The 12024-nt window shown below is 35.8% G+C and overlaps 1 protein-coding gene across 1 annotated transcript; it reads left to right on the plus strand.

Moving 5' to 3' along the window:
- The first annotated feature begins 2867 nt into the window (after nt 1–2867).
- LOC149023573 (MLO-like protein 3) lies at nt 2868–8235 on the plus strand. The gene is made up of 15 exons (XM_089144114.1): nt 2868–3196; nt 3280–3337; nt 3413–3666; nt 3752–3868; nt 5021–5081; nt 5213–5301; nt 5415–5489; nt 5623–5711; nt 6336–6385; nt 6467–6507; nt 6595–6768; nt 6868–6903; nt 7028–7095; nt 7199–7259; nt 7352–8235. The coding sequence occupies exons 1-15, from the start codon at nt 3068–3070 to the stop codon at nt 7619–7621; spliced, it is 1572 nt and encodes a 523-aa protein (XP_089000240.1). The 5' UTR covers nt 2868–3067; the 3' UTR covers nt 7622–8235.
- The last annotated feature ends 3789 nt before the right edge of the window (nt 8236–12024 follow it).

Genomic DNA, 12024 nt, shown 5'->3' on the forward strand with positions numbered 1-12024 from the left:
GAAAATCATAGATTCAAATACTGCAATGGCATGCAAGAGTGAAGAAGAAGAAGAAGAAACAATAACCATCATAATTGCATCAATCACTACTATATAGTCCTTGGTTGGAACCCATGTGGGACCCACCAGGAGTTTTATTTTAAGGGTAAATATTACTTACCTCCCCTCTTAGCTGGATAGATAGCACTTACACCCCCTCTTAGTTGGATAATATCACTTACCTCGCCTCTTACCTAACAAATGTATTAAACACCTCTCTTCTGTTAACTTTCTTAGTTAAATTTAACTTTACCATTAAATATTTTTCTAAAATCCCAAACTATCATTAGGTAAAAATATTTTTTATTTTAAACCCTAAATTACCGTAATCACCCTAGCAGTTAAAATATCAAATTATCGTCAATTAAAATAATTATTAAAAACCAAAACAACATAGTTAAAACCCAAATTATCTTTAATTATTCAAAGCCCAACATACCCTTTTTTTTTAATTTTATCAAACAATTAAAAAAAAACCCAAAATAATAGTACGTGTTTAATTTTATCAACATACCCTATTTTTTTTTCTTTTATTGCATTTTTAATTTTAGATGATAGTAGTAGTACATGTTTAATTTTATCAACATACCCTTTTTTCGTTTAATTGCATTTTTTATTTTACTTGATAGTAGTATGTGTTTTTTTTAATTGTTTGATACAAAAATTAAAAAAAAGGTTTGTTGGGCTTTTAATAATTAAAGATAATTTGGGTTTTAACTATGGTAATTTGGTTTTTAACAATTATCTTAATTGAGGGTAATTTAGTATTTTAGTTGTTATGATGATTACGGTAATTTAGGGTTTAAAATAAAAAATATTTTTAACCAATGATAATTTTGAGTTTTAGAAAAATATTTAACGATAAAAGTAAAATTTAACGGAGAAAGTTAACAGAAGAGAGGTGTTTGATATATTTGCTAGATAAGAGGGGAGGTAAGCAATATTATCCAACTAAGGGGGTGTAAGTGCTATTTGTCCAGCTAAGAGGGGAGGTAAGTGATATTTACCTTATTTTTAATTATTTCTTTGTTATTCAGACGTGGGTCCCATCTAAATTTGTGATACAGAAGCATCCAAAGGGCAGGAGACACGAACTAAATTGACAATTCTCTATAATTATTACATACGAAATGATAATTAGAAATAATGTCATTTTAAATTAAATTGACAAATCTCTCCTTGGTATAGCCAGCCCAAGGTCAGCCAGTCTAACCTTGAGCACAAATCAAAGTTGGGTTGTACATCCAAACTAAGGGGACTTAGGGCTGGGGACTTGGTAGTAACATGTCCACTTGGGGAGCCGTCTAAACCAATTAGCAATACTTTGACTAAGTCTTACTAATTAGACATTTTCCCCCACTTACAGGAAGGAAGAAATTCAAGATTTAAAATATCAGTATCAAGGTTATTAAAAAAAGTACCGGCATCCAGTATTGTATCGGTCAGGTGATTTAAGAGACGTATCGTTTCATAATATCGTATCATACTAGCTAATATATTTTGGTGCAACCCAATATATGTCCTTTGAATAGAGGAGATGTATATCAGCTTAGTATCATATTGTATCATGGAATACTTTAATATAAGATAAGAATGTCTCATCACTAGTGATTCGTCTCTATCATAATAGAACTCTAATTTTATTATCATCATTTCATTATACACTTAGATTCCCTTTTGATATTTCCAAAGTCAAAATTATTTTGCCATGTGACCACTTGACTTAGACTAATGGCCATATAATTATCATTCCCCCAGCCTTCCCTTTTTTTCTTTGGGCTTTTTTTTTATATCTTTCTCATTATTTTTCTGTTATTCAATGTTTTAGCCAAGAAGTGCGAGATCATGAATTTGACTCCTCATAGAATTGAGATCCACTCACACAAGAATCTTGTGTGTTTTAAGTATTTCAAATTGTTTTTTACAAAAATTGAAGTATTCTTCCTCAATCCTAGTTGGATTTGATTCATACATGTACCAGGTCAACATTTATCCACAAGACTAGGCAGAACTGAGGCCTAATAAAATAAGAATCAAGTAAAAACCATAACCCAAAATGTTTAACACTAGCTTCTTGTTTTAAGAAACAAAACAGACTTGTCTAGTTTCAAACAACACCAATACAATCTAATTGGACCAAGTATGTACCTTGGTCCAAAACAATTTACACCCCATAAGTAGGGTTGTAAATGGATAACCAATTCGCGCTCTGCTTTCTCAAGTAAGATTCGGATTTAAACCCATGACCAGTGGGTTAACAACTAACTGCTCTACCACTGAGCTACTGAGGAAGAACCCTTCTTCTTTCATATAATTATTAATGAGTCCATTCGCATTGCAACGCACGTTCAGTGATTACTTATGCAATACACCACGTGCATTTCATTTTGATCGAAATCCTTTCTTTTTCACAAAAGAATGTTCTTTAAAAGAAAATTGGCATTATTGAATGAGACTATAAACAGGTAGTCAAAAACTTGTATTAAATATGTATTCATCCTCATTTATAAAAATCTACTTTAGAAAATAATTATCCGATTATCATCCAAATCCGTCCGAATATAATAGGATGCAGTTATGGTATTATCACTATCCGAGCCGTTTACACCCTGCCCATAAGCAGTTGTAAATTGTAACACTTCAAGCCAAAGATAAAGAATCTTGCATATGAACACAAAGGATATAAGTCAACGTACAAAAAAATTCCCAACATGAATTATCAAATGGAAGTCAATAACCCTACTCATATAAGAACTTATAACACCCAAAATCTTCATAAAAATAAGATACTAAAAAATTAGGGTAACGGTGGTCGTGGTCTATGATGGCCAAAAACAATATCAGATTCTCTCTCTCTCTCTCTCTCTCTATCGTGCCTCCCACCTTGGAAAGTTGAGAAAATTTCAGAGGCTGAGATGTGAGAAATGCAAGCAACTTCATTTACAGTTTAATAAGATGTTCTACTTTGTCTATCAATGCCATTAGTCTGGGTTCTTCTGTGAATTAACAAAGAATTGCAGAAGAAACAATGGCAGCAGAAGGAGCCACCGGCATAAGAAATCTCCAAGATACACCCACTTGGGCAGTGGCTTCTGTTTGCTTCTTTCTCATACTCCTTTCCATAGGCCTCGAACACTTGATTCATCTCATTTCCAGTGTGAGTATCGTATCTATGATCATCTTCTTCTTGTATTCCTTGTTCATCATTGGTCATGTTCATCTTCTATACATGACTTGCAGTTGCTCAAGAAGCACAAGAAGAAATCACTGGTAGAGGTTGTGGAGAAGATCAAGTCAGGTCTGATTTCTGGACTATTTCTCATTGTGGTTTCATGATTTTTCTCTAGGGACTGACCAGATATTGTGGTTGCAGAGCTGATGCTGTTGGGTTTCATTTCACTTATATTAGCAGTACTGCAAAAACCCATCTCCAGTATCTGTATCCCCAGTAAATTTGCAGATTCCATGCTTCCATGCCACCATAAAGTAGAAGCAGCTGGAGGAGGGGCGAAATTCAGGGTAACCCAGCATTTAAAGAACAGAGATCGCCTGCACTTCGGTTTGGCCTATGAAGATGGTCATCCACATAGACTATTAGCCGCTGAAACTGCTAGCACTTGCGAGATAGTATGTCACCATTTGCTAATACAAAAGTTGATAAATTCAGAGATTAATAAACAAAGGTTGATGATACAATTTATGTGATTTGCAGGGAAAGGTTCCTCTGGTTTCCATTGAAGGGATACACCAACTACATATCTTCATCTTTGTGTTAGCTATGACACATTTTGTTTGCAGTTTGCTCACCATGGCCTTGGGAAGAGCAAAGGTACAAATCTCCCTACACAGTTTGCAATATTTATTAGAGTGTGGTTTGCCAAAAAAAAATATATAGTGTGAAATGTTTCTGATGACCCAACTCAGTTTAGAAGCAAGCTTTTGAGGGTGTTTTGCCCTCCCAATAACAAAGAAATTTGTGCTGATTAGTTAGTTAATAAATTTAAGTATAAACCACCAAGACACTTCAAGAACCAATCACTTGGAATCATTATAGGATTTAAGGAATAGTGGATTATATATGACTAGGGTGGAGCTACCGAGTCTAATCGTCTCCCCTGATGACTGTTGACCACAAATTACAGAGTGCCCACAAGATTAGGTGATGAGATTTATCTTTTTAAAATATTTTATTATTTTTTATTTTTGAGTCCCATGTAATTTGTGATTGTAAAGCTGTCAACTGGGGTTGGTCTAAGTGGTAAGCAGCTTGGTCCGCTTAAGCAAGGTTTCGGTATCGAATTCTTGTGGATGTAAAAAATCCCCGCTGGAAGACTCACCTACCACAGCCAGGTGTGCGACGCGGGTCGAACACTAGTTTAAAAAAACTGGGGTTGGCAATCCAAAAAAAAAAAAAAAAACTGTCAACGGAGCACAGAATCAGGGGAAATGATCCACACTCGGAACCACCCTAGGGCCAAGAGGGGCCATGCCTTCCCCCGTGTCCCTGCCAACTGATTTTCTGAAATTTGAGTTGGGAGATCCCTTTGTCCCTCTTTCCAGGCGTCAAGCTCGCCCCCTCATGCTGATTTTTTGAAATTTCTCTAGAGAGACTCCTCTGGTCCTCTTTTCATATGTGAAATATCAGCACTTGCCCTCCTCCTTGTTCTTTTCAAATTTTTTGAAATTTTCCTAAAGAGACCCCTTCTGGTCCTTTTCCATGGGTGAAATAATATGATTTCATTATTCGCATTCCCAATGTTAAATCCGGACTCTGCCCTGTCTTGGATGTTTTATCGTAGGAGACATTAAAACTCAACTATTCATTTTCCTATTCCATACAATACAAGAAGGGAGTAACTGTATTAGACACTAATAGTCTTTGTAATTGTTATTCGAAGTAATACTAATCATTTTTTCGTATAAAAAAACAATATTCATTTTCCTGTTGATGGGATTAATTAATTAGATAATGATTAAGCAGATGAAACGTTGGAAAGCTTGGGAACAAGAGACTCAGTCGAAATCCTACAAAGAAGCCAATCGTATACAACTCTACTTCATCTCCCCTCACCTTTCATTTTTTTTCCATGGATATATTGAATGGAAAACTATTTATGTCTAGCATTTCCTTCTCATTGCATTTTGATGGTTCATTTTAGAACTTTGAACCCAGATTCTGAACGCCTAAGATTTACCAGAGAAACAACTTTCGCAAGAAGGCATTTGGGTACTTGGACAAAATCAACAATACTTGTATGGATTGTAAGTGACATGAACAGACTTAAAACTTCTTCAGTTCTTTTATCTGATAAAAATGTCGTCATGTGACAACAATCTAATATTGATCATGAATGTTTGTGAATTAAATGGATCAGAAATGTTTCTTCCGCCAATTTTTCCACTCTGTCGCAAAAGTTGATTATCTCACACTTCGTCATGGCTTCATCAAAGTAAGATTATCTTTTAAATTTCAGAGTTTCTGTATATTTTTTTCAAAGATTATGATCAAGAAATTGCAACCCAGATAGATTTCATTAAATTTATTGTGATCACAATCATCACATTGTTTCATGATTCCCGTAGGCACATATGCCCGCGAACACTGATTTCAATTTCAGAAAATACATACAGAGGTCCTTGGATGACGATTTCAAAGTAGTAGTGCGTATCAGGTGATGCATTATTCTCTTTGCACTTAACCTATATTATATATACTTTGCTGTGTTTGTAGAAATTTCAAAAAGAAAACTACCACTAAGGACCCTATTTAGCTAGTTTCACTCCAAGCTTACTTATTGCTCAATCTTTCAAAACTGGAAATATTTTGAGACCATGATGTTAAAGATGAAACCAATCCAAAACTGTAGGTATCTAGCTTGAAAGTCCTCATGCTCTCAGTGTTGAAGATTGATGTTTTGTATTTGTGGATTTCAAGGTTTGGTTAAAAGCATGTAAGGTTACCCCACAAAATTTTTGGGTTTACATGAGGCAGTTGCATTATTTTAATCTCTTTGCATCTTTACAAACTGATAGAATGTGAACTATTGGGGTCATGGGAATTCTTTGTAAACAAAAAGAGGTGTGATTAGCAAAAAGCATGTAACCGTCTCTCTGTTATCAGTGAAAACTACTATCTTCTCTTTTTGGAACTGGGCAACTCACTAAACCATCTAAACCCTGGAGTCATGGGAATTCTTTGTGGTGTTATCTGCATTGTGAATAAAGTTCTATGCTTTGTGTGTCCATCCAAGAGGGGATATGGATTTCCTATTAATCTAACTTTTTTGTCACAATAGCCCTATTCTGTGGTTGGTTGCTGTTGTCCTTTTGCTAGCTGATGTTGATGGTAAGAATCTTAATTATTCCTTTAATTTTTATTTCTCTTTTCCTTTTAGATTCAATCTAAAGAGCATTTGAACTGATTCAGGTTTACATTTATATCTTTGGATAGCCTTCGTTCCATTGATAGTAAGTATAAACTAATGAAAAAAGATCATGTTTTTCTCATATTTTGGGACTACAAGTTATCTCATTAGTCCATTCTACTTCTGTTAGATGATACTAGTTCTTGGAACCAAGCTTGAAGTTATTTTGGCTAGAATGGCTCTGCAACTCAAAGACCAGGCAGCTGTGGTCATTGGAGCTCCTTTAGTGCGACCTGATGACAACCTTTTCTGGTTCAGTAAACCTAGATTTGTTTTGAGTCTTCTGCACTTTACCATGTTCCTGGTAATTAAGTCCTTCAGCAATTCTAAAAGAAAAGACTCCCACTTTTATTGATAGCTGTTCTCAGAACTGATTTGCTTCTGTCTTTTCTTATCTTCCCAGAACGCATTCGAGCTTGCTTTCAGTCTTTGGTCAACGGTTCATTTCCTTGATTCCTTACATCTTTCATTTCAGATGCATAGAATTAAGAATAACAAAAAAATTATTTCTGTTCTTCATTCTTTCTTTGTTTTTTTCTTAATTAAAATTTCCTGTATATCAGTGGCAATTTGGGTTCCAAAGTTGTTTCAATGAGAACATAGAGATTGCAATTGGAAGGTTGCTATCAGCGTAAGGACAATCTTCCTTTTTCTCATCTCAGTATCTTACTCATCTTATTAATTCTTCCTTTGTTGTTCATTTCATCTAAAAGCAATCCTCTTCTTTCTCTTAGGTTGATTGTGCATATCATTTGCAGCTATATTACACTTCCAATCTATGCCCTTGTGACACAGGTGAGTGATATGCCTTTTAGATACCATATCAAAGAATATATAACTTCATGCATCTCTGTGATGTTGACTATGAAAGGTTGTTTTGAGTACAGATGGGTTCCCAGTACAAGAGTGCAATACTAGAAGAGCAAACTATAGATTCACTAAAGCAATGGCATGGAAGAGTGAAGAAGAGACTTCAACCATCAACATATGAACCTCTTCATACTCAGACTTCTTCTCAGCCAACCACACTATCTGCAAAAGTACTTCCAGAAACTATTTCTTCCCATGGGAATGAAATCAGTGATGTCCAAGAGGAACCAGGTGAGGCCAATGCTTCTTCTAGGTCTGTGGTGGTAGAATTATCAGATTTGAAGTGAGTCGTAACTCATGAGAACCCCTCCAGAATTCAGGAATCAATGAATTCATATAACCCACTAGATACATAGCTTCATTGTTTTCTTAGTTCTTACAACTTAAGGCATATAAGGCATGAGGTTTCTTCCCTCAAATGAAAAACCACAGCCTACATGCATCAGCTCATCATGGTTTGATCTAAATGCCCATTTGGTATTATGGTTAATTTTGGGGATGTAAATGTGTTCATGTATAGCCCTTTTTTTTCGCTGAAATGCAAATTTTATGTTCTATCCTCATACATTTTTTTTTGGTAACCTTCTTGATCTTCATACATGTGGTGTAGCTGGTTTTATTTTCTAGAAGACTAATGTATGGATGCAATTGCAGTTTCCCTCAACCCATCATAGTAAAGCCTCTTGTGATGGATTTTTATTTCTAACAACAAAACTGTGTACTTTTAGGATATGTTTGGAAGCCAAGAAAAGAAAAAATTCAAATAATTTGATGTTTCAAGCCTATGCCCATGTTGTTTTAAGTAATAAACTGTAAAACATGACCTCAGAGGCTGAGCTTGGTATTCCGACTGCTTATTATACTGATAATTATCTGGTTAAAGGGGGCAAAAGCATGGGAAATAATGAAGGTTTCAGGATTCTATGGAAAACTATACTTCACCAAACCTACTGGAGTGTTTGGCTTCAGCATCTACCAATTGGTTTCATCTAAATTGTTGGACAAATGCTTAAAGCCCATTTTGTAATATAGACCATTGGTAATTAGTTATGGTCATACATTTTTACAACTGAATCCTCTGACAGATAGAGTTTGTGCCAACGCAAAGTTGTTCTAGTGGTTGAAACCAAAACCTCTTAGTGAAGAGGTCGTAGGTTCGACTCTCGCTGAGGCATATTAATATCCCCATCCCCCGGCTTAATAAAATCCCTTTGTACAAAAAAAAAAAAAAAGAGTTCGTACTCACCTTAAACTTTTTTACCACACATTAGGAAGGTGACTATAAGAATACGTTATTGCATTAATTGAGAAATCGAGACCAATATGTCTCTATATATAATACAATAAATAGGACATTTGGCTATCTCACAACTTCCCTAACAAACACCCCCCCCCCCCCCCAAAGAAACCATGATAAGAAAATTTTGAGATGGGCCTAAAAATGGATTATTCTCTTAAGTGTGAGGGGAGCACATACCTCTATCCTGACGGTTAGAGAATATAGACTCTTATTTTTTTTGTATGGAAAGTCAATAATCATAAGAAAACTGTGATACAGGCGTGCATAGCGGCTGGAGCCATGGAGTGGAAATAGGTCAAACCGTCATACACGGAATCGACAGGGCCCTCCTAGCAAGGGTGTCCGCAACTGCATTAACTGCTCTTGAAATATAGCAAAATGATCAAGATAAAAACGTAGAACTTAGCTCTCTTATATCTTCTACCAAAGATGCTAAGTGAAGGGGGTTGTTCACATTTTGAATATGTTGCACAAGAGATTTGCAATCTGACTCTTACTATAAGGTGGTTGAAATCTTCATATAAGGTACCACAGACCTGCTCTCATTGCCAATGCCTCGCCTTCTTTACAACTTACTTCCTTCAGAGACAATAATAAGGCTGACAATGAGATAGAATCCATCTTGGAGTAAATAAGAAAATGAGGAATGCAATATCCTTTTTTCTTTTCATGGATGTGCTTTTAGCACAGTGGCGGTAGCCTTCTTTATAGAGGTAGTAAGTCCAAGAATGAAAAAAGTCATTGGTTCGAACTTCTCCCCAACCACACCTTCGCCTTCCTCCCTATCCCCCCTGGCCCAGTCACTATGATTGGTTGAATGCAATATCTACTAACACTGTGTTTCATGTATCTTAGAAGGATTTTATAGTTTTTTTAATTTACCATCTTCTCTGCTCATACCATCGAAACTAAAAATTACAAACATTGCAAAGGGGGGTTATATAAATATGGCACAAAAGCTTGTTCAATTTAAATGGTCTTGAGAGTAACTTCTATTAGTCTCCCATTTCCAGTTCTTAGCTTTTCTACTCACTGCAGGTAAACATACCTAATAATTGGACCTCATTCTTAACCAAAAACCACTCACATGTCAGAGAAGAAACAAGGAACAATGCATATATGACCTCAAAGAACCAGACTCAAAAGTACAGTGTGATTTTTGGTGAAGGGGAAGGTATCCCAGCAACAACATAGAACTGGAATGCTATGTTATTCATTTCTTTCTTGTTGCAGTTATTCATTTACCATAAACAGATGAAACATAACTAGTTGGACCTTGTTCTCTCCCTCTAAGAAAAATACTGACTGATTCCTAATCAACAGGAACTTAGGATGACATGTGTCCCTAGAGGCATCCAACAATCAAATGTATTTTACTTTTTTTATATTTAAAAAGGTTCAAACATGATAGTTATTTCCCCCCTGAAACTTTGTTAGTTTGCAAAAATAAAAATTATTTTCCCCTATCAGAAAGAATCCTTGTTGGGATGTTTCAAGTTATGGAGTTTTCTCAGAAGGTGGAGTTATAATTTTCCCTCAACGAAAATCTCAGGAAAAAAATTCAAATATGTGAGAGGAAATTGAAAAGTTTTACAAAACTCAAAAACTGTGGTGTCAGTGCTTTAAGACCTCTATTTTGCGGTGCCAGTACAATTTGCTCGAACCTTAATTTGTTACGTTCTCCTTAATTTGTTACATTCTGCGGAGGATTCGAATGTTATATTAAATAAACCATTTCATGAGTGTGGGGATTTTTAAACAAAGTTTGTGTTCCTTGTATTAGTGGCAATATCTATCAAAAAAAGGGATTAGATAGAGGTCATTCATTATTTGGATGTGGTAGCCATTCTAGGATTTGTTCATTGTTGCACCATATTTCCTTTTATGTCTTTATAGCTCCGCCAGGCTTGAACTACTCCTACGCGCACACCATGAAGCAACACCTCTCGATCATCCCTGCAGCCTAGTGTGTCCATCCCAAAAAAAAAACCCATGCTTTTACCTTGTATTGTAGAGATTTCATCAAATACCCATAAATCTACAGATTAAACAATAAATCTCTAGATTTCATGAATCTAGAGATTTTCACAACCAAACAAGTATAAACCTCACATTTATGGATTCATGTAACCAAACAGGCTCCTAAACGAATGACAAATACATTGCATGTTAGATGGTCTTGATGGGTTGTTGTATCCCTCTTTGGGCCGACCCCATTCGTCCTTGTTAAGTCCATCATGGTTTAGTTTTAGGTCCCCTACATTTTGTGATTATATCTATGACTTCCCTCAGGTTAGGTTGCTGACTATTTGAATCACTCTATTCCGCTATACTTTTTTTTCTTTGGGGGGGGGGGGGGGGGGGAATTGCATGGGCGGGCTGCTTGTTGATTCACTCACTCCGACAAGCATTCTGAGAGATCGAACTCAAGTTGGAGCTTTCGTCAATTCAATTAGATACTCAATGGCAAGGGTTTATTGAAATCAGTGAAAGAAAAGCAGGAAACAAATAAATATACAATGTGATGAGTTCCTTCTGTCACATTGATGTGAATAAATTCACCGGGGCTTCACAAGCACGTGAAAGTTATCTTCTTCTTCTTCTTACAAAGCTTGGATAACCAAGAAGTGGACCTTCACCAGTGAACTCTGCTAGGCACAGAGATAGTTATCCTTGTCTCGGAGTTAGCACAGCTGTTAGTCTCTGTCGAAAAAAACAAACAAACACAATCTAAGAATTTAGAGGCTAAGAAATTGATAATTGATGTCCTTAACCACATTGTAAATGGAGATAGGAACATCTGCTATTCCATTAACAAAGTTAGCTAAGGTTTGGCAATCCACCTCCGTTTTATCTCACCATAAGTCACTTAGGCATTGAAAAAGTCTTTTTCTTAATGCCAGGGCCTCACCTTCAATCACCTCAAAAAATCAGTAGGAATGGAGACCGCAGCCAATTGTTCACCTCTAAGTTTCTTATAATGAAACCCAACCCACTTTTAGAGTTCATTCAAAAGGCATCTGAGTTGAACTTCACATAATCCCATGAAGGAAGGAGCCAATGCTACGATTTGTAATTCTTCTTCTCTTCCAATGCAACTAAAAGTTATCAAGACACTACTTTAAGGGTTATATACACTAAAACCCTCACCGATGTGCACCCTCCTGTCCCATTATGTGTAGTTGAGAATCAATCCTAGGCAAAGCTCTGGAAGATGAGAAAAAAACAAAATACACATTCTCTCTTCTTCTGTTTTTTACCAACAAATACACATTCTAAAACATGGTGCATTTGAGTTACAGAGACTCGAAAGTCAAACTCCTAAACAAAGATAAAAATTATAATTGTAACGAAAAAAGCGATGTTTTCACAACCTTTTCATTTTCTCAA

Source organism: Hakea prostrata, chromosome 2 (assembly GCF_041222555.1).
Source record: "Hakea prostrata isolate BN-2017 chromosome 2, UWA_Hpros_2, whole genome shotgun sequence".
NCBI lineage: Eukaryota > Viridiplantae > Streptophyta > Magnoliopsida > Proteales > Proteaceae > Hakea > Hakea prostrata.

Bases quoted from the DNA above. Each gene is read 5' to 3' on its own strand.
- LOC149023573 (XM_089144114.1), top strand. From the start codon at position 3,068: ATGGCAGCAGAAGGAGCCACCGGCATAAGAAATCTCCAAGATACACCC. The intron at 5,302-5,414 runs GTAAGTGACATG...TAAATGGATCAG, and splicing joins CAACAATACTTGTATGGATT to AAATGTTTCTTCCGCCAATT. The intron at 6,769-6,867 runs GTAATTAAGTCC...TTATCTTCCCAG, and splicing joins TGCACTTTACCATGTTCCTG to AACGCATTCGAGCTTGCTTT.